Source organism: Talpa occidentalis, unplaced genomic scaffold (genome assembly GCF_014898055.3).
Source record: "Talpa occidentalis isolate TD23 unplaced genomic scaffold, MPIMG_talOcc4v2.1 talOcc4.7, whole genome shotgun sequence".
Classification (NCBI taxonomy): Eukaryota; Metazoa; Chordata; class Mammalia; order Eulipotyphla; family Talpidae; genus Talpa; species Talpa occidentalis.
In genome coordinates this window covers 124,587,695-124,614,828 of record NW_023605083.1, presented here as the reverse complement: position 1 = coordinate 124,614,828, position 27,134 = coordinate 124,587,695, and the positions used below count along the sequence as shown (strand labels likewise).

At 59.3% G+C, this 27,134-nt stretch overlaps 1 protein-coding gene and 1 long non-coding RNA gene across 3 annotated transcripts; one reads left to right on the top strand and one right to left on the bottom strand.

Annotated features, from left to right (window-relative positions):
• Positions 1-568: 568 nt before the first annotated feature.
• On the bottom strand, positions 569-19,107 carry LOC119230617 (uncharacterized). Of its 2 annotated transcripts, XR_008549445.1 has the most exons (6): positions 18,404-19,107; positions 17,530-18,108; positions 13,243-13,344; positions 11,893-11,958; positions 8,357-8,724; positions 569-2,221 (listed from the first exon to the last, which is right to left on the bottom strand). It is a non-coding gene; the product is annotated as an uncharacterized LOC119230617 (long non-coding RNA). The 2 variants fall into 2 exon arrangements; XR_005121779.2 differs by lacking the exon at positions 569-2,221 and having other exon boundaries at positions 8,239-8,724.
• Positions 19,108-24,505: 5,398 nt separating this feature from the next.
• Positions 24,506-26,754, top strand: LOC119230790 (transmembrane ascorbate-dependent reductase CYB561). The gene is made up of 5 exons (XM_037492297.1): positions 24,506-24,719; positions 25,523-25,621; positions 25,795-25,898; positions 26,268-26,425; positions 26,562-26,754. The coding sequence occupies exons 1-5, from the start codon at positions 24,515-24,517 to the stop codon at positions 26,752-26,754; spliced, it is 759 nt and encodes a 252-aa protein (XP_037348194.1). The 5' UTR covers positions 24,506-24,514.
• Positions 26,755-27,134: the final 380 nt, after the last annotated feature.

The window sequence follows — 27,134 nt, the reverse complement described above, 5'->3', positions numbered from 1 at the left end:
ATGAATAACTATAAGAAAGTGAAAATCAAAATCAACAAAAAACTATGAACCAGAGACACTCTATGGGGGGTGGGGGGCAGGGGGGGGGTGGGGGAGGGATTGGGGTCAAAATAAGGGGGTTGCAATTGTATGGGGAATATAAAAATAAAATTTATTATTTAAAAAAAAATAAAAGGGGGGATCTTAGAGTAAATGGATTGTGTCTGAATAAAGCTGATATTTAAAAACATGCCCGAACGTTCACTGCTATCACTCTACCTTCATGAAATACCTCCTGACTATCGATTTTCAGAGGAGCTTTGCTGAACGCCCACCTACTCCGCTTTGCTCAGCCTCAACCTCCCCATTCCTTGAAGCCCCGCTCAAGGTCTGCCTCCGCCCATCCTATACACCCATCCTGCCTTCTCCAGGTGGACCCCAAAAGCATGGCATAGGAGAAATCCCCCTGGCTTAGGAGCAAGGAAAATCTGGACGACACCACAAGCCTGAGCGAAGTAACCTACTTGAGCCTCAGTTTCCCCCGTAAAGTGACTGTCACCATTTTTATCCAGCCTCTCATTAAGGATTGTGGGAAAATGACGTTGCCGCACTACACCAAGAGGTAATTAACATGATCAAAATCATCGACTAACATTACTTATATGCCAGGCACTGAGCTAAGAGAGAAACACAGGATTATCACCTTTAATGTAAAAATTGGGTGGAGAGACAATAAGCTCTCTGGAGCTAATGTTTATGGCTGGTGTAAACAGTAGGTGCTCAGGAGTTAGAGGCAGACAACGGTGCAGGCAGGAGGGGCCGGGCAAGGGAGTTTCCTGGGGGGAAGGCAGAGTTTAGAGAGTCAGAGAGGGCTAGGCCCCCTGCAAATAGCCTGAGACAAGTGTAGAAAGATGGAGCCCCAGATGCTTGGAGGCCAAGGTCAGGGCAGTTTGTTTAGACTCTAGACCCGCACCGTTCAGTGGAACCCCCTTGTAATGAAGGACATGTCTTTTCAATGGAAATAGAGAACCGATCTAAAAGTTTGTATTTTCTAGTATCTGCACTGAAAAAATTAAAAAGAAACATTCATTTAATAACCTTTCACTTAAACCATTATGTCCAAAATATTATCATTTCCACAGCTAATCCGTATAAAAATTTGTATTGCCTTTAAAGAGCTGGTGTGCATGTTACACCTCTCTGTTTGGATGCTACATTTTTCAACAGCTAGAGTGAAATTTAGTCCTACCAAAGCAATAAACTTGTGTTTAGTGGAATAAATAGCTACACAGCTTTCTGTTTTTAAATTAAGTAAAATGAAAATCCAGATGCATTGGCAACATTTCAGATGTTCAATGGCACATGTGACTGGACTCTATATTGGTCAGCCCAGCCCTAGGGTTAAGATTTTGGGGGGAGATGTCCAGGAATCGGGGAATGGGAAGACAGCTTCCAAATCAGCACCTCAACTCTTTCTGGAAGAATCCATCTGGGGTCTGAATTCTGATGGCAATGATGCTAAGATCCCTTTGCCCTGGAGGCTTCCTGGCTGTGCAGAATTCTTTAAGGCTCAAGTAGGCCGGTGGATTCCAGGGGGAATCCTTGACACCTAAGGGTCCTTGAAGTCGCTCTTGAGTCTGATAAACATTTCACAAGCTCAAACTAACTGAAATCGTGCGCTTCCCAGCAGCGTATCTACACCCCATCTGGTGCTCTTGGCTGACTCCAGCAGCTGAGTCAGGGGACACCACCCCGTCACAAACTTGCTGCTTTAATAACTCAACAAGAGGTGGCTGAGCCCCCAGTGCAGCCAGACTGTGCAAGCTGGGCACTCAACTCCTGGGGAGCTGACTCTGCTCCAAGTATCTGTGGGTGGCAGGAGACACAACAAACATGTGTCTGCGCAGGTGTGTGGGTGCTAATGCTTGGCTGAAAACTAAATGAAGCTGAGGAGGGTCGAATGATGGGAGGATACCCAGATGTCCGGGCTTGTGGTGTTGGGGAGGGCTCCGCAGGAGGGGCTCTGACCCATGAATAGCCGGAGGGGGTGGGGGAGGGGGTGGCCAGGATCATGGTGGTGGAGCAGAAGGATCCAGGAAGAGGCTAAACCAGGTGTAGCCAGCATGCTAGGACATGTTTACTCTTGCCAGACCGAGTAGGGACCAGGTTGCCCTCAGATGAGCATCCAGTGGAATTGTGAGGGTACTGGAGACAGGCTGGCACTTCGGTTAAGGTCTTCTTTCTATAAAATAAAATATCCAGTGTCTATAAAAAGACCGACACCCATAAGCCCAGTGCCCAACAACACTATCCTGTCCAGGTGAGTCCTGCCCGCCCCCTCCTGTCCCCTACCCCCACATGCACGGCCACTGCCCCCCCCGCCCCCTACCCCCGTATGCTGTTTATCATTCTCTTTTAAAGAGTAGTTTTGGTACTTTATACGGATCTCTATGTTTTGTTTTAAAGCTTTATGAAAACGATGGCACCTAATGTACCTCAGACAAATGAAAACACGTCTGTGCAAAGGCTTGCATGCAAAGTCATGTTATTCAATGCAGCCAAAAAATGGAAACCACCCAAATGCCCATCGACTGGTGAATGGATAAGCAAGATGTGGTCTATTCACACACTTGGCAATGAGATGAATGAAGTTTCTGGTACATGAACTCTCGAAACGCAATGCTAAGGGAAAGAAGCCAGACTCAGAAGCCCAAGGCTGGAGGATTCTATTCAAATGAAATGTCCAGGAAAGTCAAATCCACAAATGTAGAGCAGGGTTTGCCCTGGGCTGAGGATGGGAGTGGGGGGGGGGGTCACTAAAAATAGGCATGAAGGTTATTTTGGGGCGATACAACAGAAATTGGACAGTGTGATAGATACACAACTGCCTAAATAATCTAATAATCATGAAATTACCTCGTGCATGATAAAATGTACATTATACAGTCAACATGGAAATGTAAATTATACTTTGAGAAAAAGTTTTCTGCGAAAATAGCATACTAGCGTCTTGTGAGGTTTATTTTATCTCTGACAAAGGTGTTTCTCTATTGGTGGTGGTGTCTAGAGTGGTTTTATTTTCACAATTCTACAACGGCCTATCATCGCTCATGTGATTACACCACAGTCTATTTCTCCAATCTCTAATCCCATCACTGGACAGTTGAGTTACTTCTAGTGTTTTGCTCTTTTTAAAAAAAAAAATTTTTTTTTTAAAGATTTATTTATTTATGCATACAAGAGCTGGGGTACAGGCCAGAAGTGCCGGGGGTGAGAGGATCCACCAGAGACAGAGTGGGGAGCAGAACAGCAGATCTACTGAAATACACTGCTGAGGGGAGCAGCGGGCGATTCAGGAGAGGTCTGCTGTGCCATGTGGGTTGCTCCCTGGCCAGTGATAGAACTGGTGCTGCAGAGGCTGTGGATACCTTCACAGCGCTGCGCTCAATGGCCTGCGCCACCGAAGTTACTTATTTTTACCAAGGACACTTGTATAAGAGTGTCCCCTGCAAATTGTTTTAAAAGAGCAAAAAAATTTTATAAGAGCAAAAAACTTATATAAATGAATAATTTTTTCTTTTTTTTTTAAAGAATGGCATGTCAGGGCTTGTCTGTTGGATGTCCTTTTTCTCATTTTTTTTAGAAATTCATTTTTATTAAATTTTATGAAAGTCATATTCCCTTGAAAGACTGGAAGTGAAAACAAAAGCAAAACGGGTCCCTGCCACAGTCTGGAAATTGTTGCTTTAGGAACATCCTGGGAGTGTAATTGCTGGTCAAGGGCACGCAGATGCGCCAAGGGGTGCCTTTGTCAAACAGCTTTCTAAAAGTTAGGTTATGGGGCAAGAGTCTAAAATCTGTCCCTGGGTCAGAACCTCTCAAGCCAGTTTTAGGTCTGGCCATCTGCAGCCACAAATGCAAACAAAAGGACTGTGGGTGCAGCAAAGAGAGAAACTAAATGAACTACTTCAGCCAAAAGGTAAAGGATGAGGGAGGAGCTCTAGCTACCAACCCACAGTGCGAGGTGGACCTGCAGCTACAGGAGCCGGCAGGGTGGTGCAGAGGTCTGAGGTGGGGAGACGCCCCCCCCAACCTCCTGGGGGGTGGGGTGGCTGCTTTCCACGCAGCTCCAACAAAAAAGAGAAAGCAAGGTTGCTCATTTTTAGAGGAGACGCACAAGAATGGCCACTCAGCTCTCCGCCACCCCCCCCCACCCCGCCTGTTGCAACAGCCCCCCTGCTCAGGACTTCAGCGGCATAGCCCAGGCCTTGTCCCCTCCAGCTTGGGCGGTGCTGATGTCAGGGGTCAGAGTTCAGCCTTTCATCACATGAGGGTCTGGGGGTGCAAAGCTCCCCTGGCTCCAGCCGCCCCAACAGCTGTCCTGGTTCACCTTCCCGTGGCCATGCGAGAGCCTTTCCGTGTCTCTCCACGTTGTCACAGACTCTTCAGAGTGTCCAGTTTTAGAATTTGCGCCAATGTTATGTGTGTGACACATTTTCATCCCCTTGTTGTTAATGAGGTTGGGTGCTTTTCTTATGCTTATGGGAGATTTTGCTTCCTCTTCTGTGCTATGCCTTTGCTTCTTTTCCCCAATTTCCCCCTTTTTCTTGATTCATGAATTTTAAAAGATACAGATTCTGGATATTAGTCCCCTGTCCTTTAAATGTGCTACAGATAATCATTCCCAGCTGTGATCTTTGCTTGAATTTCCTTGGGGTATTTTTGATGGCAGAAGGCCTTAGAGTCATTGGACTTTTGTTTAAGGATTTATTTATTTATGCATTCAAGAACTGGGGTACAGGCCAGAGGTGTGGGGGGGTGAGAGGATTCGAGACAGAGTGGGGAGCAGAACAGGAGGATCTACTGAAATTACACTGCTGAGGGGAGCAGTGGGCGAGTCAGGAGAGGTCTGCTGCGCCATGTGGGTAGCTCCCTGGCCGGGGATTGAATTCCAGCTGTGGTGGCTGTGGACAGCTTCATAGTGCTGAGACTTAACCCCTTGCGCCACCAGGGAGGCCCAAGTCACTGGATTTTTATCCATTTTTTCCTTTGGGGGCTCATTCTTTGTAGATCATGAGTTTTTCCTGGTCAAAGCCCCTGAACTAACGAGTCCAAGAGAGGGGGCCCGGCCCTTTTGAATCTGCACACTCCTGCCTGCAGCCTCATCTCAGCCTCGCCTTACCCGGTCGATTGTCCCGGAGCTTATACTTTCACCTTTGGCCTTCCCCTTCCTTGTCTCCTGGCCTGACTTCCCTTACCTAAATGCAGAATATCTATGAAATTCAATTAACTGTTCGACTTAGCACATAATCCTACTGTGGTCTGCACCAAGGACCACGGCGTGAACCCTGCCCTACCCCTTCACCTAACAGTTTAGCTTTTCTCAGGGCCAGGGTGGCGGGTTGCTTAATACTTTGTGAAATATTTCTGCTCCCTCAGAGGATGCTGATAGCATCAGTGCCAGAAGCACTCCTGTGGAGCATTTGAAACTGAGAAGACAGAAGAGAGCAACTATTCCAGGAAGGTTACTGATAATTCTGTGAGAGAGGCGCCCCCCACCCCGCCCACTGCCTTCCCAGCCCCTCTGCCAGCCGTCCCTTCCTTACATTCCTTTCTTTTGTCTGATCTACAAAGAGTGAGCCCCCTTCCTTCACTGGACCTTCGAGGAGATGGTCTTAGAGATCTAACGTGGTGGCATGGCGTGTTAATAAAGGACTTCCTTTGTGGAAACAACCTCGTGGCTCAGAATGGGGCTGAACAAGAGCAACATGATCCAGTTAGGTTGATAACAAATTTCGGGGGCCCATCTGGGATGTTGTTCTGTTTGGGGTTCTGGAGCTTCCCTTGGGACTGTCTTTCCCTTAACTTTCACATCTCCTCTCAGCTCTTCCCCTGTTTCATGCCGACCACAAATTTAATTAGCAAGACGCAGACGCACATGCATGTATATGTGAATGTCAACCGTGCAAAGACGAGGCCCGTGGACCTCGGCCTCCTTCCAGCCTGCCGCCATCGCTCTCTGCCCTTGGGTGCTCAGGCCTCGACTCCCAGAAAGCGGGGGGAAGCCAGCTTGGCCATGGCTGTGGACAGCGACTGTTGCCTTCGCCCCCCAGGTCAGGAGCGTCTGAGTAATCTTTGGCTCACAGCTGTCCTGTCTCCTGTTGCCCAATCTGGCCTGGTCCTCATTAAAAATGTCTGCCGTCCACTCTCGCTTCCTTGCACATGTCTCCCGGGAGCGGGAAGCGCCGCCGCTGCACTGGCGCTGAGGGGCTCCTCACCAGGGCCGGGGGCAGCTCTGGCCACAGGCTGTTTAAACACGGCTGTTTAACAAGCAAGTCCCCAAGGGTGGATGGTCTGCGCCCCAGAGCCCTGGCTGGGGTGTCGCTTGGGCTCTGCCCCGAAAGGGGGGGGTTTAGGCGTTGATCAGGTCAGTTGCTGGAAGACTCACATTTCAAGCGGAAGAAACAAAGAAATTTTGACTCGTCAGCACTAGGAGATGAGCACAGGCTGGAAAGGCAGGCGAGGCTGCGGAGGCCCGGCCCCCTCCTCGGGAAGACTTCAGCTCAGGCAGCGACGCCACATTGGGGCCTGAGCGCCCCTCGGGGCGGGCAAACTCTGAAGGTCCCTGCTGGGTCTGAAAGGAGGCGGCAGGAAGGACCTGAGCAGGTGACCATGTCTTGCAAGGAACATGCCAGAAGCAGAAAGGAGAGAGGAGGGTGGGACGGTGGGGAGAGCTGGACCAAGCTTTGGCGGGCGCAGTGCCTTCACGGGGGGGGGGGGGGGGGGAGGCCAGGGCCTGAGAACCCGGCTCTCCTCGTTGCAGCTGCGCCTCCGGTGCTCTCCGCGGTGCTGCCATGAAACACTGTGACCCTTTTTTCTGCCTGCCTCCTGCCTCAGGTGCTGCACGACAGGACATCCACCCCAGAGAAGCTTCCGGGAGGCGTCCAGTACCCCCTCCCATCTCCAGGCGCGCTGTATTCAGTGAAGTCACCACGGTGCTCATCTCAGCCACTGCTGGGTCAGGGTGGGGCGGGCCAGGTGCGCACAGAGGACCAGGACCGGGGAGCAGCCCAACGTCGTCCTCGACCGGGGAAGGCGGGCCCCTAGGCTGCGGCCTTCTGAGAAACCAGACCTGGTATCTGCCCTGCTCCTGCTCCTGTCTCCATGTCACCAACACAAATGTCAAATGTCCCCCTCCCCCTGGTGCTCTGGGAGCCACGTGGGTGGAGCAGGCATCCGGGCGCTTGCTCTATCTCGGTTAATTGAAACTTCCTAAGCACCCTAAGATAACTCATGGGGAACGACTGATTCCTCTTTTCCAGGTAAGGAAACTGAGGCACACAAGCGGTCAGTATGTTGACTAAGATCACACACGAGGGGAGACCCAGTGCAAAGTCGAACAAGAGCCCCATACCTTCCAGAAAACTCCCTGCCTCAGCCTGTGCTCGGGAGACAAGAGTCACCTTGCTTGGAGTCAGGATGCTCCTCTTTTTTTTCTTTAAAGATTTATTTATTGGGCCTCCCCGGTGGCGCAGCAGTTGAGCGCTGGGTTGCGAAGCTGCCCGCGGCCTCTGCAGCGCCGGTTCGGTCCCCGGCTGCTCCCCGGCCACAGGAGGAGGGTCCCACATGGTGCGCAGACCTCTCCTGCCGCCCGCTGCTCCCTCAGCAGTGTACTTCGGTCCTTCTGCCTGCTCTGCTCCCCGCTCTGGCTCTGGTGAATTCTCTCACCCTCCCGCGCTTCTGACTGTACCCAGTGCTTGCATAAATAAATAAATAAATAAATCTTAAAAAAATAAAATAAAATTTATATGGAAAAGCAAAGGAACTAGAAAAACAAAAACAATTTTAAAAAGATTTATTTATTTATACAAGAACCGGGGTACAGTCAGAGGCGCAGGAGGGTGAGAGAATTCACCAGAGACAGAGTGGGGAGCAGAACAGGCAGACGGACCGAAGACACTGCAGAGGGGAGCAGTGGGTGAGGCAGGAGAGGTCTGCTGTGCCACGTGGGTAGCTCCCTGGCCGGGAATTGAACCTGTGCTGCAGAGGCTGCGGACGGCTTCACAGTGCTGTGTTCACCCCGCTGCGCCGCTGCGCCACTGGGGAGGCCCTTCCTCTTTATTTTCAATCCCAAATCTTAACCCTACTCCTGCTGATTTTGCTCCCAGGGGTGCCACCTGTCTCTTGCCATCTACCCCCTTCCTTGGGCAGCGAGCTCCTCCCCACCCCCCTCCCACTGCAATGTCAGACTCTCACTGGGCCCCTCCGCGCTCTCGCTGGGTCTCTCCCCTCAGGTCCAGTCTTACACAGATGTGAGACAAACGCTTACCCAGAAGCGGAATCTGCTCTTTCACTTAAAACCCTTTGGGCTCCTCACCTACAGGACAAGATCCACAGCGCTGGGTGGAGTCGTCCAAAGGGCCCCCAGGGGTGGCCTTGCCTGCTCCGTGTCCCTTGTCCCGCCCTCGGTGTCCTGCACGGGTCCCTCTGTCAGCGATTCCCGGAGGCAGGTCCTCTGCAGAGCCTGGTAAGGTCTTCCAGACTCAGCACTGAAGGCAGAGAAACAAGCGCGCGACACAGCTCTGGAGCCCTCGGGCACCCAGCTGCCAGGCGCCAGAGGCTTCTTATTCACAATGGCTTTTCTTCTAAGAATCCCGTCTACTTTTTTCTTGTGGTGGAAATGGCTCTTCTTTCATCCAAAGGCGGTGAGAGAAAATGATGAATTTTTCTCAATGGTGAATCTGTCTGTACCGGGCAAACGGAAAATTGTTTGCAACTCTTTTCAGATTCTATTTTGCTCAGACAATCCTTCAGGTGTGCCAGGCAGCTCCTGACCAGCCTCTGGCCCTTCCCTGCCATTCAGTCCTCCTGGCTTGAATGTCCCTCCACCTCCCAAGCTCAGTTGCCACCCATAGTCCCTCAAGGCCTGCTCTGCCTTTCGTCCCCCAAAGCACGTCCTGGCAGGATTTGACAAGCAGGACGACTACCGTTTGCACAGAATCTGTCTTCCACAGGGTGCTGGCAGCTGGGCCCTCGCCTATCTGCATTTCCGGGGACTGGTGCAGCCCATGCACTAGGCAGCTTTGCCAAAAACCTCACTAGAACAAATGAATTCCAGTCTCCCAGGTCTCCCCTGGCCTCAGTTGTCAGGCCAAGGCCGGCCAGGCCTCTGGGGGCCTCAGGGTCCAGCTGGGTGCCAGTGACCCTTCCCCAACTCCAAGCTTGGAGCTGGGGGACCTGAGTTCCTAAAGTGGCTCAGAAGCACTCCCGGGGCCCTACGTGTATCTGTGGTGTGTGTGTCTCATTGTCCCCCCAGAGGGGCCAGGGAGCGGGTGACACACCCACACTCTGAGGTGCTGGGTTATCATCTGCCTCCAGGAAGCCCCGGGAAGCTCAGGTCAGACAGGAAGGCAGATGGAGGGAATGAGGAGAGTGTGAGAGAGACGGAGAGAGGGGGGCAGGGAGAGGTGAAACAAGGCCTGCAGCGGTGTGGAGAAAGAAACCTGGGGACCCACGGTGTGGGAAGGACCCCCTGGAGTGGTGGTGGGGCCTGGAGCTGGGGGTCTGGCTAGCTGCTCTCGGGACTCAGGGAGGCTCCTCTGTAAGCCTCTAATTCAGTCTCCATCATGGGATGGAGGAAATTCATCTTCGGGGTTCACCCCTCACCTCCAGATGTTTTGGGGTTCACCCCTCACCTCCAGATGGGGTTCACCCCTCACCTCCCCTCACCCTTGACCTCCCTGGTGAGACCCTCTGGGTGCGAGGACCCCAAGGGGCTCTCCAGCCCCAGCAACATCCTGCTTCAGCCAACCTCCGGCTCCTTCTCGGAGGGCCCTGCAGGAAGCAAACTCCGGGGTGTCAGAGCCGTCAGAGGGGCCCTCGGGGAGAAAACACGATTGGCTCTCCCGTCACCAGGGAGTAGTTTGCTTTGTTTTAGGAGGCCCCTCTTTAAGCAAGGGTCAGGCTAAAGTCCCATGTTGAGGGGGAGGAGGCGTGGACTTCTGTGGCCGGCCAGGGGTCACCCCCTGGAGACAAGGGTGGGTGAGTCGGCAAATGTGCGTGGGAGATGAGACTCGACCCTTCATGCCAGTGGATCTTTGTCCGCTGGCAGGAAAGGCGCCAGGGGTTCCAGAGAACCCCCTGGGGGTGCCCGCGAGGAACCGCCACAGCGGGCCTGATTGTCTAGGGGGCGCCTGGGACTGGTCATGGCGAGTGACTGATGCTGGCATGGACACCCGGGCAAGTGGGATGCCGTGGGGGTGGGGGTGGCAGCGAAGAGAGCACTGGGCCGCTGGGGAGCTCAGGAGCCGGGTTCACGGGCGCGGGGCCATCATTTGCCCAGGCAAGCAGGTGCAGCCAGGACCGAGCCCTGGGCTCAAGTAAGCCCCAGGGATGCCTGGATTTGCCAGATGAAGAGAGGTCCAGGGGAGAGGAAAACGCCTCGAGACAGATGGAAGCACCCAGAGTGACTCCTGCGTGGACTTGACCTTGCCCCTCGAGCTGAGAAGGGCTCCTCACCTCACAATGGATACCGGGATGTTGCAAGGGATGACTTTCAGAGTTTCCAAGCAGTAGCCCTCCTTCCAGAAGCCTGAGGCCCTGGAACCTAACAACAGCCCTTTGGGGACTCTTTTGGGCCCTGGGACTTTGGCCAGCCCTGTGGGCGGATGGCCCTGGGATTCCCGCAGGAGCAGGCTCCCCGACTGCCCCCGCTGGCCACCGAGGGTCAACCCACATCCGGGACAATAGGGGTGATTCTCCCAGGCACCAGGCCACCTCTTAGCGTCTCCCACTGGTTGGAGGGATCAGAGTGTTGGCCTCTGGGAGGAGAAAGCACCTGAACTAAGGTCAAGGTGCCTTGGGATCTAATCTGCTCTAAACAAGGCCCAGCTGGTCTGATAGGCGCACTCCAGGGTGGAGGTGCTGGCCCAGGCCAAGAGAAGGCAAGGGGGTGGAGTGGGGAGGGAGCGCAGGGCCAAGCGTAACCTCTAACTCAGGACGAGGGTGCTGCTGACCTCGGATGACCTGGGGAGAGTCACGGCTACCCTTAGTGCTGATGGGGTCTCTGCCCCCTTCTTTCTGCTCCTCTGGGTTCGGCTGATGTCCTGGCCCGGGGCGGGGGGCGGGGGTTGCCACGAGTCCTGGGAAGCACTGCATGTGCCTTTAGCCACCTCCCACTCGGGCATCCTCGGGCTGGACCTTAGCTACCCTGCACTTGTGGGTCAGAGCAGTCACCACCATCTCCCTGACATGGCTTAGAATGGGGGTGTGTGTGGGGTGTGTGTGTGTGTGTGTGTGTGTGTGTGTGTGGGTGTGTAAGTTGGGGGCGGGGGAGTCAGAGCTGGAAGACCTTTAGAAGCGAAAATGAGAACGTGGAGCTTTCACAGGCTTTGAACAAAGTGCAGGAGCCCCAGCCCTAAAGTTTATGGTTGGTTTGTTATGAAGATTAGATGGTTATTAGCGCTCCCCTCCCCCACGGTTCTGCTGACACCATCCAAGGTTCTGGTCCCCTCACCCCAGGCCTTACATCCTTGCTCCTTTGACTCTCCAGCTTTCCACAATGTAGCATTTATATAGCAGGTCTTTTTAGTTTGTTGATCAACTGACTGACTGACTGACTCAGGGAGAAAAATAGGGAGGTAGGGATTGGGGACACAAAGTTCCTCATGATCTTCCTCTGGAGGGGTTAATGCTGGGACGAGGTTCAATGCCCCGGCCTTGGCTATAGCAGCAGTGACAGGCAAACCTTTTGGGAACCTGGTGGGACCCTGCTGATGTCTAGTGCCTGAGGGACATGGTCAGTTCAGACACAACTCCAGCTACAGGCCCACGGGCACTTCCTTGACCCCAGGAGTACCTGGTGGGGTTCTGGCCACCCATCTCACACCTTTGACCTCTGCTCTCTGCAATTACCTGCTCCACTGCTGCTTTCCTCTCCGCACGTGCAGCTCCTCTCTCCTCTGCCGGGCGAAGAGGCGCCTGAAGGAGGGCAGGGCAGAAAGAAGGTGGCTAAGCACATTCCTGCCTCAGGGCCTTTGCCCTGCCTTCCACTCCCTCGGCCTGGAATCACTTTCTCTAGATCTCCCCGTGGTCCGCACCACACCCCTCTCCTCAGCACGCCTGCCCGAGCACCCCTTGCTCCCTCCACCTGCTCTATGTTCCTTATCAAACCTGGAGCCACATGTAAATAGTTTTCTGCGTGTAGACACGTGTGTGGGTGCTGTACTCCCTCTTCGTCCCCCCTTACTGCTTTCTGCAGATTCACTCCCTGCGGGCAAGCACAGTCCACAACTGCGACCTGCAATAAAGTGCTATAAGGGCCTCCCTGGTGGCACAAGGGGATGAGCACAGGACTAGGAAGCTATGGGCAGCCTCTGCAGCACGAGCTCGATCCCGGCCAGGGAGCTACCCCCATGGCGCAGCAGACCTCTCCTGTCTCGCCCACTGCTCCCCTCAGCAGTGTTTCAGTCAGTCTGCCTGTTCTGTTCCCTGCTCTGTCTCTGGTGGATCCTCTCACCCCCCACACCTCTGGCCTGTACCCCAGTTCTTGTATGCATAAATAAATAAATCTGAAAAAAACAAGGTGCTGCAAGACCTGGGGAGAGCGACCACGTCCACATAACTTTTACTGTAGTATATTGTCATGTTTGTCTTCCATAATTAATTAATTAATGCTGTTTGTCTCTCACTGCGCCTGATTTCTGAGTTAAACTTCAGCATAGGCGGGAGTGCACGGGAAATACAGGGTGCATGTAGGCTCAGTGCTGTCTGAGGCGCCCCCTGGGCATCTTGGAAGGCACCCAAGATGTGCTGGGGGGAAACAACTGAATATGTTGTTAGTTTACTTTTAAATTTTCTGTCTCCCCCACCCCATGCCAGTCACGTGAAAGCAGGGGCCTAGTCTGTCTTGTTGACTACCTGCAAAGATGCCTGGCACAACGGGTGCCCGGTATTGCCGGAAGGAAGGAGGGCAGGGAGGGCGGGAGGGAGACAGGGCTTCCTCCTGACTCCTACCTCCCTAGAGGGCAGCAGAGAAACACCTTGGAGATGGGGAGGGCCACCCCTCTCTCTCCCACCTGGGTGCCTGGTGTAGCCAAGGCACCATCGGGGGTGGCCTTTGGCCTGACCTGGGATTCCCCATCCTTCCGCAGCGTTATTTTGGCTCGTGAGCGGGTTCCTCCTGCTTGTCTAAACCTTGTTAGTCAGCCCAGGACCCCGGCTCAGTCCAATCCCTTCACACTCTGGGGCGCCCAGGTGACTCACTGTTTTCATGGGGGTTCCAGAAACTTCCCTGCTTCGCCTGCCACCATGGCTGCTGTCCTGCTAGACGCTCCGGCTGCTCTTCTCTGGTCCCCAACACTGGCCCTGAAGTGAAAGGATTGTAGTTGCCGCTCAGACTCACCCAGGTAGCCGTGAACACTCAGCTTTTGGTGCAGATGTGTTGATTCTGGCCGGGGCCCAGATGCCCCAGGGGCATGCTGGTTAGGCCTCAGCCTTCTGCCACCCACTAATGTTCCCCAGTTGTTCCTTTGTCCAGGAACAAAATGCCCCCTCCCCAGCCCCCACTGCTGTCTCTTTGCCAGGTTAATCCCTGCTGGTTCTGTCACTCTGAGTCTATGTCCTGGAGGCTCCAGAAGGTTCCAGAAGACTTCCCTGGGCCTTCCCTCTTGGTCTTTCTGTGTGCTGTCTTGGCATCCTACTTTTCCCATTCCAGAACCCACACCTCCAGAGAAGGGGCAAAGATGGGAGTGGACTCAGGGGTTTAAGAGGCTCTCCACGGAGTCTACTTTGACCCCAAGTGACCATTCAGTCCCGAGAGGACAGGTCTGTGCCAGTAGCCCAGTGAGTGGCACATCAAAGGGACATGATAAAAACTTCTGTGAAGAGGAAATGAAGGCTCAGCCTCCCTGGTAGTGCAAGGGGTTAAGCACCATGCTGTGAAGCTATCTGCAGCCTCTGAGCATGAGTTCGATCCCCAGCTGGGGAGCTGCCCACATGGTGCAGCAGACCTCTCCTGTCTCGTCCGCTGCTCCCCTCAGCAGTGTATTTCAGTAGATCTGCTTCTTCTGGCCCCCAGTCAGTCTCTGGTGAATCCTCTCACCCCCTGCACTTCTGGCCTGCACCCCAGTTCTTGATGCAGAAATAAAAATAAATCTTAAAAAAAATAAAGAGGAAATGAAGGCTGTCTGGGGACCCCAAACATCTTATAATGCCTTGGCCTGGGGACCCCATATCCTCTGCCTTTTATTCCCTGCAGCCCTATATTAAGGCCTCTGCCTGAGGCCAGAGCTGAACAGGAGTTAACTGGCTATTTCAGCCTGGGGTTTGATGGGCGTGGGGAGGTGCTGCTGGGAGTGTGCAGAGGCCCCTCTCTGGTTCTTCCTTCCCACACAGAAGCAAGGGGAGAGCTGCCAGATAAAATACAGGACACCCCGCTGAATTTCAGATAAACGACGAATACATGCGAAGCATGTTACATGTTACATGTAATCTGTGGGACATACTTATGCCCCCAAGCCCCCACCTCCATTAAAATACAATTCAATTGGGTATCTTGGTTTTTTCCTTCTAACTCTGGTAACCCTCCAAGGGCAGATGAGATCAGCCCAGTGCCGGAGGCCTGAGGTCCTGTTTACGAGGTACATTCAGCTCACTGGTTTCCTCCTGCTCTGAAATGCTTTTTGCCAGATAATAGGGTGACGTCAAGCTGTGGCTTCCCAGAGTTGCCACCCGCAGGGTTAGCCCAGGTTTCCCCTCACATCTCAACTCCCTGACTCCAGCTGTTGGCCTGGATGGTCAGGGAAGCCTTTTCTGAAGGGTGGGGGGTGGGGGTAGCTGCCTTGAGATTAGCAGGAAGGAGACAAGTGGTGATGGGGAAAGACGCTCCAAAGGAGAGGTGGTGGGTGTGAACTTGGGGAGTCTGAGGAACGTAAGGCTAGTAGTGTCGCTTCATGGGTTTGGGAAGGGAGGGCGTTTGCCTGGAAACTCTTGAAGTCCTTGGTCCCCAAGAAGCCTGGGGATGCGTCCCTTGGCCCCGCCCTGGGGGGGCAGGGTAGATGTCTCTCTGGTTTCCAGGGAAGGCATCTCAGCAGGGGGTGGGGAGGGCTGGGAGGTGGTGGTAGGAGGGCCTTTCCCTTGGGGGGGGGTGGTTCTGGTCTTGGTCTCGGATCCAGGGCCCTGGCACAGCACGATTCTCTAAAATGGGTGGGCGGAGCCTGAGTGCTGAGAGCTAAGTTCCTGGGCGGCTGGCTGGTCTCCACCGAGGTGCTGCCTCTTCACTCAGAGCATCTCCACCCCCTTCCCATGTTAAGTAGACCCCAGAATGTGGCGGGGTAGGCTCTCCCTTCTAAAGGGAAAATGCTGCCACTCTGGGCTGCAGAGCCACGGTGGGGGTGACCCAAAGGGCGGCACCACCCTCAGAGGAAGTCTCTCTGGCTTGAAAAGGCTGACAGCCCTGCACCGGCAGCCCCAGGCGGGGCAAGGCTCTGGGCCCTACCTGTCCTGCTCCCCCCCCCCCCCCCCCCCCCCGTCCTCCCCCAGGGCAAGCGTCAGATCAAACAGTGGGACGCGGCCCTGTCCCACATTCAGCTCGCCAGGCGTTTGTTGCCTGTTGCACACCGAGGAAGCGGCTTCTTCATTGAACATGTCCGTTAACTCCCTCCAACTGGAAAGTTACCCCAACAAAATTTCTGTCTGTGGAGTTTAAATTTGGTCACTTGGAGGGTGTGGGCTGAACTGCGTACCCATGGCAAAGCACGCCCAGGGCAGTCTGGCACTCTTGGGTATTGCAGGGGAGCAATTTGCCACCCCAAACGTCTTTTGGGGGGAAAGCTTGATTTCAGGGTGGGGCTCTGAAAGCTGGCTTGAAGCGTGGAGAAGGCAAAGGTACCTTTGTTTTCCCTCGTGAGTGACCTGACCTCCTCGCTTCCCCCCCCCCCGCCCCCCCCCGTTCGGGTCTTAGTTGAACTCCGCAGTCATGCGGGCTGGGGACTCAGTCCCGCTGGGTGCCTCCTGTGTGCCCAGCCTTGCCAGGCATCTGACAGGAAAGGACCTTTTGTTCTGAGCTTGTAGGAAGTCTGAGCTGCACGAATCTACCCACAGCGTTTCCTGGAGAGGGGGCCTGGATGGGGTTGCTAGGGACCGGCCCCCAGTCTTGTTCTTGGTCCCCTCCTCCCAGGGACTGGGAGGGGAGCGGCTGCCAAGGCAAGATCTTTTTTTTTTTTTAAGATTTATTTATTTACTTATTTACACAAGTGCGGGAGGGTGAGAGAATTCACCAGAGCCAGAGCGGGGAGCAGAGCAGGCAGAAGGACCGAGGTACACTGCTGAGGGGAGCAGCGGGCAGACCCTCCTCCGGTGGCCGGGGATCGAACCGGCGCCGCGGAGGCTGCGGGCAGCTTCGCAACCCAGCGCCCAACCGCTGCGCCACCGGGGAGGCCCGGCAAGGTCTTTTCAGAAGTCCCCAGGCGGTTGTCCTCTGACCTGGGGCGGGGGAGACGTCACCTAGGCTATGTGTGTGTGTGGGGGGGGGGGCGGGATCAGGGGTTGGACTCGGAGAAGGGGGGAGTCCAGCCTTTCCATAAGTGGGGCTGGGGGCTGGGAACTGCAGCACGCCTGACACCTAGCGGCCCCCGGAGCAGGGGCCCTCGGGAGCGGAGCGCAGACCCGGGCAGGTGGGCCGGGCTCGCCTCCCCGCTGCACCCAGGCCGCGCCCGGCCCAGCGCCCGCGCGCCGCCCGTCCGGATCGCGGCTCCCCGGCTGGGCGCGCGGCCTGGGCCAGGAGAACCCGTCTTCCCCCCCCCACCCCCCGCGCGGGGCCCCGGACTCCCTCACGGTCCGGAACCCCGGGGCTCCCGGAGCCAGGCCGCGCTCCAGGCGGGTCCCGAAGGCCCGAGCTCCGAGCCGCCGGGCGGGCGGGGGTCGGGGCGGCCGCGGCTCTCGGCCCTGGGCGCCCCGGGATCCGAGCGCCGGGTCGTGTCGCGGGGGGCTCGGGGCCGCCCCGCGCTCCGCGTGACCCGCCGCGTCGCCCCGCGCCACCCGCCCGCCGCCGCCCGTCGCCATGGCGACCCCGAGCGCCGAGGCCCGCGCGGCCGGCGGAACCGGCTGAGCAGCGGGCGGCGCCGGGAGCGCGCGGGCGGGTCGGCGGCCGGCGCTGGGGGACGAGCTCCGGGCCCGGGACCTGGCCAGGTAGGAGGCCGCGGCCCGCGGGTGGGCCCGGACGGGGGGGGGCGGCCCAGGTGTGGGGGGCGGCCCAGGTGTAGGGGGGCGGGGGTCGGGGGGCCCCGCGGGCCTGGGTGCCAGGCTGGGGCGCGCCCGCGGCGGAGCAGGCCGGCCGCCCAGATCCGGCCGCGGGGCCGCCGGGCCTCACCTGCGGCTCCGGGACTCTCACCTGCCTCCAGCGCTCGGGGGCCGCCGAGCGAGGCCGGAGCTGACGAGGCTGGTCCTGCGCCTGCCGGGGCCGCGGCCGCCCGCGTCCCCCCGCGCCCCCCGCGCCCCCGCGCCCAGCGGCGGCGGAAGTGAGAGCAGAGCGGCAGGTGCGCCCGAGTTTACCTGCGGGCCGCGCGCGACTTGGCCTGTTCTAGAAGCGAGGCAGGTGGGATCAGCCTTCCGCACGGCAGGTGCTTTGAAACCTGAAGCCGAGGCTGCAAATTGCTTCCCGGTGGAGGCGCTTCCCGCCCCTTCCTTAGTCCTCCGGGCGGGTGGACGGCCAGGAGGGCCCTTCGCCTTCTCCCCTAGCGCCCGTAGCTTGTTGGCACGACAAGGAGCAGCTTCTCCCTGGGGCAACCCTGACTGGCCTGGTGGGCGCTGAGCTGAGGCCTGCGAGGAGCAGAACTGAGCTGCCTTTGACACCCTGACACCCACCGGAGCCTGCTCCTTCCTCCAGGGCGCGGAGAGGAGCCCCTGGGGCCGGAGTCCCAGGCATGTCCGCAGAGGCTGCCCCCTCCCAGTCTTCCTCCCTTCTGCCCGCCTCTCCTTGTCCTGCCCCGCAGCCTGGGGAGTTTCTGAGACTCATTAGATGAAGCCCCGTCCAGGATGCCTGGATTGATTCCTCTGCATTGATAGCAAATGGAAAGAAAAGCCCAACAGCAAACAAAGCATGGCCACTTCCTTGTAGCTTTCTTGATTTCCCTGTGCAACAGGATTGAGGAAGAAAAACACAGGCAATGCATAAATGCTAAGGTGAGACCCAAGGGAGAGAGGACTGTTACCACCCCACCCCCTGTTTGGGGGAGTCTTCAGGAGCTGGAGCACCCTGCTCTTCCTCACCCTCGCAGGGCAGGCTGAGCCGGGTGTCTGCTCACCCCAAGTGGCTCAGCAGCACTGGAAGGCAGTGGTGAAAGATGCCCCCCTCCCCCCGCCCCCTGAGCCAGGGGCTTCTGCCCAGTGAGGGACTGACGGTGGGTAGAAGGGAGTGTGGACTTACTAGAAGCCATGCTGTTTGCTGCCATCGGCTCTCCGCGTCCACCTCCTCCGGTGTCAACAGCTTCTGATGTGGGATGACGCCTCAGGGGCCATGAGGACCAGAATTTGTCAGACTATGGCTTGATCCAGGGTCTGCTGCGTGCAGCACGGGGCTGGGTGCTGGTACCTACTTACCCCACTGAAGCTTTGCTCCTGGCCATTAGGTGGATCTCAACATCCCCCCACCCTGTGGGTGAGGAAGCAGGAGCTGAGAGGGGACTTGCATTTTCCTGGAGCACAGGGTCCTAAACCGGGGGGCCAGCTTTGAAACCACATCCGTCTGATCAGGACTGCTGTGTGACTTTCCTGCTACCTCTGTGGCCCATTCTGCCGTAAAACAAAAAACAAACCAACAAACAAAAACTCCAAAGCTGCATTGGTATAAAGACACATATAATCCGGGCTGGATTCAAAATGAAAACAACTTCCTCCACTCGAAAAGTTAGTTTTTTCCTCCCGAAATGGAACGCTTTTGTGGGTCCTGCAAGTAATTGGATCCCTGGCACTAACCCCTTGTGTCTCAGAGAGAAAGGGGCTCGGAGTCTGTCTTCAAGCTCTGCCTTCCCCCTGAGGGCCACTTGCGTGTGGGGCAGTAAGACAGTGCCTAGCAGCGCAGTCCGCATTGTGCCTTCCTCCTCCTAGGACAGCAGGACAGCTGACGGGGCCCCTTCCTCTGCCCCCCCCCACTCCAGACAAGATCCGCCCCGCCCCCACCCAATCTTTCCTAACCCAATTAAACTGATGCCGTGGATGGGGAGGGCTGTGGCCTGGCAGGCTTCCTGCTTCCAGGTTGCAGGACCTTGTCTGGTCCCCCTAATGAGATTAGGCTGGTGGCCTTTTAGTGCGAAGCAGGGAGAGTGACGCTCGGCTCTCGCTCCCCATGTTCTGGCCCTGAGGGGAGCGCCTGGCCTGTTTGATTGCGCTAAGTGGAGTCTGATTGCAAACAGCTGTGTGTGGGAGGGGAGGCCAGGCCAACCTTCTAGAAGCTGTCAGAGATCCTTACCCTGATCTCTGACAGAGGAAGGAGGGTGGCCATTTAAGGGACCCCAAGGGGCACCCCCTACCCCACTTCCTTCCAAGACTTTGGTCTTCTGGGCCATGGAAACCTTTGGGGTGGGGAGTGGCTGCTGCTGCCAGGCTCACACTCTGCTCAGAACACTGGGCCAAGAACAGTAGTGCTCTGCTCTGGTGTGGGGCGCTGGGGATCGGGGGGTGCCGGGACAGTGAGGAAGGCGGGGTCAGAGTGTGTACTCGCCGGCCAGTCCAGTGGGAGGTGAGGGATATGACTCAAAGGCATTTGTTTGCTGGGGAGTGAGTCTCAGCTGATTTCAAGGTTCGCAAATGCAGACGTGGCTGTGAGTAGGTCATGTTCCAGCCGGGGCCTGGAGAGGTGTTCCTGCCTCCAGCAGCACCTGCACCAGAAGCCGCGCTGCTTGCGCGGAGCCTGCCAGTTTTGTTGAACTGAATAAGCAGCAGGAGGAAAGCCCAGAATCACTGATTTGTCTGTTTTGTAAATCTGGATTTTTCGCATTTTAATCTTCCGGATGCTGAGGTCGCTGGTAGGCAGGGCGCTGTCTGCCTGCTGTGAGGTTTCCTGTCTTCCCTCAAGCTGGGTCTGAGAATCACCTTTAATTTGGGAAGGGGCCTGGCGCCTCCACGGTGGCAAAGGTCGCCCTTCCTCCCTGATGCCTCGCCCCCAGGTTGTACGCATCGGGAGAGCTGTGTTTGGGCCGGTGGACTGGAGCATCCTGATGGGGCTAATTTGCCCTCTTGTCATCCTCTCTTTTGCCCACTGTCCCCTCCTGCTGCCCCTTCTTCCAGGAGAGCCCACCTGGGGCACCAGGGCTGCCGCTGTGCTGGGCTTCGTTCTGAAGGGTGAGGGGCCCTGCTTCAAAGCTGCTTCCTCCTCTGACTTCAGTGTTTGGAAAGCAAGCCAGCCAGCGCTGCCCTGGAGCCTGGGCGTGAGAAGGTGCACAGCTGTCACACCTCACGATAACGTACCCCCACGCAGCATCAGCATGCGAGGCAGGGGCAATCTTCAGTGTGGACGGTGGAAAGTTCTCATGGGGGCCTGCATTTAACCTGCGGTTTGGGTCCTTACTACCTTTTCTTAATCCGCATCTGCTCTGCAACCTGTCTGCAAGGCCCCTGAAGTCGGGGCCAAGTCTTACCTGTGTGGCCCCAGCATCTGGCCTGGTGTCTGGCATAGAGTAGGTGCTCAGTAAATACGCATCCATCACTGAGGTGCCAATCCCATTATGGCCACAGCGTAACCGCAAAGGTTGAAGGAGAGAAAGCAGGAAGTGCTGAGTACGGAGTAGGGGTCCGCTTGCTCCACATATTCTCGAGCCTCATCTCCACACTGCCACCCTGGGTGCAGTGCAGACAGCAAGGGGGCCCCGACTTCTCGGGGCGTTCAGTGCACTCGTGTTCCACGCAGCGCCGCGGGCCTCGGGCCTGGCCCTTGCTCTGTTCCCATCTGTGTGCCCTTTCTCAGCGCCCCCGGCAAGTCTCCATTTCTCAGCGGACACCGACTCAACCCAGTTCTGACACTGCCTGCCTGGAGAGAGCATCAGACCCGGCGATGCAGGCTTCAGTTCCCCAAGGCGCCCCAAGTCCAGGCTGTTCCCTGCGTTCTGCCCAGGGCTTCTCCTGACCCCCTCCTGCAGTTCAATTTCTCTGCTAGAGAAACTCACAGAATTCAGAGAAACGTTGACTTACTGGATTTATTGGTTCATTATTTGAAAATATAGCTCAGAAACAGCCAGATGGAAAAGGTGCTGTCCAGGGATAAGGTCTCCAGGGAACGGTGGAGCTTGGTCTCTAGCCCCAGGGGCCTCCCAAAGGTCAGGGAGGGTTCTGGAAGGTGCACAGCTCCAATCACTTGGTCGGTTCCCTTGGCAACCCCTTCTGGGTTACCTGGGATCCTGAACAGAGGCACATGGCTTGCTTTCCTCGTCGGGAGAGTCCCAGGGTTTTAGGAGCTCCCACCGGGACACCACCCCCAAGACCAAATATATATTTCTTGTTATTGTCGGGGCACAGGGGACATCCCCCCGCCCCTCCAGGTTCTTCTGAGGTGGGGCCCACAACAAATGAACACCAGACAGATCAGGAGGAGAAACAGGCGTATTAACACACTCGTGGAGATTCACACCAGTGTCAATTCTAAAGTCAATGCGCCCCATCCAGGGGTTACGTCCTGAGCTGAGGGGCTGGGGTGGCGAGGAGGGGGCGGGGAAGGGGCTGCGCGAGACAGGGGGAGGGCGGCTGCCCAGGGCAGACCTGGCCTCGGGGCGCTTGCCCGGCCTTGGGAGAGCGTCTCGCTTGCAAACGGTGCCTCTGAGAACACCCCACATCTAAGCAACCCCATTCCCGCACTCTCCCGAGGCCCCGGGGCCTCCGCCGGCCTTTGCGCCGCGGGCGCGTGACATGTGTCGGGGAAGGCCTCTCGGGGCAGCTCGGGGACAGCCTCTGGGGGAGCCGACCCCACACTGCGAATCGCAGTCACAGCCCGCGGAGCCCGACTCTGATCTCTGCTGTCTCCTGAGGAGAGGGACAGGCGCCCGCTGGGGGTGCGCACGGGGAGCTCGGGTTCCGGCCCCCCCCCCCCCGCCCCCCGGGCCCCCGCCTGTCCTTGGCGTCCCTGCCCGCACAGGCTGTGACGTTCCTCCCCAAGTCGGGGCTAATCGGATTCTGCCCGCGCCCCCGGCACTCTGGGGAGGAATCTAATAAAGGGGAGGACAGAGAACAGGCCACAGGGAGCCTCTTTCCTGGCAGAGTCGGGGCGGGGAGCAGATCTCCGAGGCAACCCAGGGAGTCGGACGCGGGTCCTGCCAGCCAGGGGCTGCAGGCAGAGGCACCCCCAGACGGAACACTGAGCGGAACACCCGCCCAGGCGAGTGAGCCCCAGGCCGGCCTTGGGGCTGCAGAGGAGGGGTGCGTCAGGGGTGGAGCAGACAGGTGGGGTGCGGGGAAGGGAGTCTCGGGGCATGCCTCACGCGTGGCACCGCGGGGGTGCGGTGGGGGAGCCATCAGAGGTGGGTGCTCAGAGCCAGGGAGCAGGAGAGGCCCCCCTGGATGGGCTGGCTCCGAGGAGCGCCTGGGGGCCGCCTTTGCCCTGGCAGGACTGGGATGTGGCCACGTATGAGGGGAACGGGGTGCGGGAGGGGAGGGTCACTTGGGGAGTTGGGTTGTCCCTGCCCCTGGCCGGCCGGCCGGATTGAAGAGGGCGGCCAGAAGCTCGTGCCCCGGCCGGGGGGTGGCGCGGAAGGGGGCGGGGGCGGGGGGTGGCCGGGAGCGGTGGCAGGAGGCTGGGAGCACCCAGGACGGGCAGCCCCGGGCCTGCTGGTGCCGCTGCCAGCGAGAAGGATCGGCTGGGTCCAGCCGGGAGGCCAGGAGAGGGCATGACCCGGGAGGCGCTGGGTTGGAAGGACCGGCCGGGGCCAGCCGGGAGGCCAGGAGAGGGCATGACCCGGGAGGCGCTGGGTTGGAAGTGCAGGGGGGTGTCTGGGAAGGGCTGGTAGTGGGCAGAAAGGAGGTTGGCGTTCAGGGGAGAGGACAAAACTGGCACTGAGCCTAGGCGCTCTCTGTGCCCAGGCGACAGGGAAGAGGCAAGAGTCTCAGAGGCTGGGGGTCGCCGTCTGCCCCGGCTTCTGGAAACAGGTGTCCCCACCTGCCACGGGGGTGTTTCTGGAAGATGCTGTGGCAGAACGTATCAAAAAGGACGCGGCTCCCGCCTCCTGGGCCGCTTCTCCTCTTAGGAGTTAGATGTGCCCAGCGGCGCGCCTAGCGCTGCTCATTTAGGGGCACCGGAAGCTGCCCGCACGGGGCTGGGGCTGGGTAAACTGGGGGTTGTCCAGATGCAGAAGCGAGCAGAGGTGCACGATCTGCCGCTAAGCTGAGAAAGCAGCTTGGAAACTGGGGTGAGCCTCTGCTCTGCAGCACCGCGGCTGTTCTACCCAGTTCTGGAAGAGAAGGCGGGAAGGCTGAGCACCAGAATGGGGACGACTTGTACATTGTTTCCACCCGGGTGCACTGAGGTTCGGCAGGGAGTGTGAGTGACTCACACCCCCCCACGTTTTTTAACGGCGGGGTTGCCCACGGTGGTCAGCCGAGCCAGAGACGCCCCGGGCCCGCGGAGAGAGGCCGGGCTGCTGAAACGGGCCACTGGGGGCAGCGGGCTTGGCGCGGGAGGGACCCCGCAGCCCGCCCCTCGGCCCGCTCGTGCAGCGTGCTCTGCTGATGCCAATGTGCCCCGCAGCCGGCGGGCAGTGCTCCCTGGGGGCCCGGGGCCCGGTGTCCAGCTCCCTCTCCTCCACCCGCTGCCTCTCCCGCTGGGCGTGGGACGGGGCAGGGCCCCGGAGAACCAGCAGGCTGGGCAGCGAGGGCTGGCATGAGGGCCCTGCAGAATGTGGAGGGGCAGGCCACTGGGCAGGAGGCCACGAGGCCCCCACGGGCTTCCCGCCCCTCAAGCTGCCCCCCTCTTACCTGCGTGGCACCTGCCGCACTGGCTCCCCGGACGGCTGGGTCAAGGGACACAGCTGTCCCCGGGGCCGGGCCTGGGGGAGGGGTGTGGGCCACCCACGCACCTGTCCCCCTGTCCTGTCGGGGCCGCGGGGGGGGGTGCGCAGGGGTCTTCTCTGAGTAAGGTGGAGCCTGCTCTCGGGCTGGGCCAGGCCCTTGGGGTGCACAGGACTCATCTCCAGCTTTGAGCCCAAAAGCCAGGCAGGGGCCAGCGTGCCCTCTCACCCAGGCGTACTTCGGGACCCATCCGGAGGAGAAACGTGCCAAAGCCTGCACCGTGGAGCAGTCGGCTCGCCAACCACCTTGATCCACACCGGGCAGCCCGGCCTCCCTCGGAGAGCGGAGCAGAGCACGGCCCGGCCCTCTGCTCGCGTCAGGACCCGCGGCCCTTCCCCGGCAGCCCCTGCTCGCCCGGTGCTGGGCTCTCGGCCCCGCGTGGGCTGTGTCCCGGGAGGCTGCCTCCCCGCTGCCGGCGGGGCCTGGAGGTGGGCAGGCGAGCCCTGCTCTCGCCCCTGGCTGTGCTCTGACGCCCCGTCTCCCCCGCAGCATGGAGAGCCCGGCCGGGGGAGCGCCTGCGCCCCGCGCGCTGCCTTACTACGTGGCCCTCTCCCAGCTGCTGGGCCTGACCGCGGTGGCCACGACGGGCGCTTGGCTGGGTCTGTACCGAGGCGGCATCGCCTGGGAGAGCGCCCTGCAGTTCAACGTGCATCCGCTCTGCATGGTCATCGGCCTGATCTTCCTGCAGGGGGACGGTGAGTCCCGCCCGCGTGCCGGGGGCTGCTCCCCCTGAGAGCTGACCTCTCACCCCTGAGGTCTCTTCGGTCAGACCAGGCTCACACCCAGACATCAGACAGGAAGTCAGCTGAGAGCCTGGGGACATGGGTCGGACTCAGCCCCTCCCCCCCTTCCCAGCTCCCACCTCTGTGCCCCGGACAGAGCACATCCGAGGGGCGGGTGCTTCCTGGAGTGGAGGCTTTCTCTGCAGGAAGCGGGGCGTGGGGGTGCGGGGCCTGGCAGAACCCCAGCGTCTTTCTCCGGCTCTGGGTGGGAGCAGGACTGGGTGGCCTCTGCTCTGTATGGACCTGCTTGTTCTTCCCAGAGGTGGTCCTGGGGAGGGGGAGGGTCCTGGCCTCCTCCCGGCCCCCTGGCCCACCTCACCCAGCCGAGGGGGATCAGCCTGGGATCACAAGGTTCTGCTTTCGGCACCAGGGGTTTCCCGGGAGCCTGCTTGCTGGAAGCACTGTTTGATCAGGCTTCCGCGCTGGACAGTTTGAGGGCTGTCACAGCTAAAAGGTGAACGCAGAAACGGGACTCCACGGTGTGACTGCACGGTGACCCAAAACACAGCCTGGAGCGCCTGACAAGAAGGTGGGGGGGTATGGGGTGTCCTCTGTGAAGGACCCCAATGGGGTCCCTGGATCTCGTCTCCTCCTCCACTTCCTGTGGGGGCCTTAACCAGACCGCCTGTCCAGCCGGGTGTGCCTCCTTGCTGCGGGGGCAGGAAGGCCTCGCGCTTGGGCAGGGCTCCCCCACACCCTGTCTCTCTCCCCGCCAGCACTGCTGGTTTACCGCGTCTTCAGGAACGAGACCAAACGCACCTCCAAAGTCCTGCACGGGGCGCTGCACGTCCTGGCGCTCGTCCTCGCGCTGGTGGGTGAGTGCGGGGCTCCCCCCAAATCGGGCTCCGGAAGCGCCGCGCCTGGAGGCCAGACCCGCAGCTCAGAATGGCCCCAGGCCCCGGGGTCTGCTCCCCCTTCCAGGCGTCCTGGGCAGGGCTGGGGCGGGGGCCGGGGGCGGGACTGGCACTCACGCGCGCCCGCCCGCCAGGCCTGGTGGCGGTGTTCGACTACCACGGGAGGCAGCGCTACGCCGACCTGTACAGCCTGCACAGCTGGTGCGGCCTCCTCGTCTGCGGCCTCTACTTCGCGCAGGTGAGCCCCGCGCCGAGAGATGGGGGCCAAAGCGGAGTCGGCGCGGAGGGGCCGTTTTCCAGGGTGTGCTCGAAGGCGGGAGCTGCTTCCTCTGTCCATGCCGCCCTCGGGCTCTGAAGGGAAACTGGCGAAAGGCGGGATCTGCAGGCCTGCGGCCCTGGACCCCCAAGGCTGACGCCCGCGTTTGGCCTGAGGCCTGGCCCCGGGCGCGGGGGGACAGCTGAGCCCGGGCCCCCCGGGCGGGAACGGGGGTCTCCGCCGGGGCTGGCCCTCGGCGCGGGGGCGGCGGGACGGGGTGGCCGGCCCCAGGCCTGGAGGGGCCGCCGCCCCTGGCCGGCTCCGCCGCAGCCGCGCTCCTGCTCCGCCTAGTGGCTCCTGGGCTTCGGCTTCTTCCTGTTCCCCGGAGCTTCGTTCTCCCTGCGGAGCCGCTACCGCCCGCAGCACGTCTTCTGCGGCGCCGCCATCTTCCTGCTCGCGGTGGGCACCGCCCTGCTGGGCCTGCAGGAGGCGCTGCTCTTCAAGCTCGGGTGAGCGCCCCGGCGGCTCTGGGCCCCCCCGGGCGGCGGCGGCGGGCGCGGGGCCGGGCCGCAGCGTCTCCGCGGGGCGGGCGCGAGGGCCTTGGGCCTCCGGGCCCCCAGGTGACCCCCTCCCCCGCCCCCGCAGGGCCAAGTACCGCGCGCTGGAGCCCGAGGGCGTCCTGGGCGGCGCGCTGGGCCTGCTGCTGGCCGGCTTCGGCGCCGCCGTGCTCTACATCCTGACCCGCGCCGGCTGGCGGCGGCCGCCCCGCGAGGAGGAGCAGGCGCTGTCCATGGACTTCAAGACGCTGACGGAGGGCGGCGGCCCCGGCTCCCAGTGAGGCGGCGGGCCCGGCCGCGCGGCCGCCTCGGTCCTGGGGCTCCGAGGGTGTCTTCCCCACCCGCCCGCGGCCCGAGGGTCAGCGGCTCCAGCGCGGGCTCCGACGGGGCGGCCGCCTCCCCGGGCGCTGGTCCCGGCGCGGGGCTTGCGCCTCTGCTCCCCGCTCCTCGCTGGGCGCTGGAGTCAGTGATGCAGCCCCCGCGCCTGTCGCCCCTGCACCCCGACTGGACTGTCCTGGTCATTAAAAGCGCAGGTGCCCCCCCCCCAGGCCGCGATCCCGGGGCCGAGTGGGCTGTGGGAGGAACCGGGCCTCGCGGGCGGCCCCACAAAGCCGCGACCCGCCCGGCGGCGCCCCGGATTCGAGCCAGGACACGCGCGGGC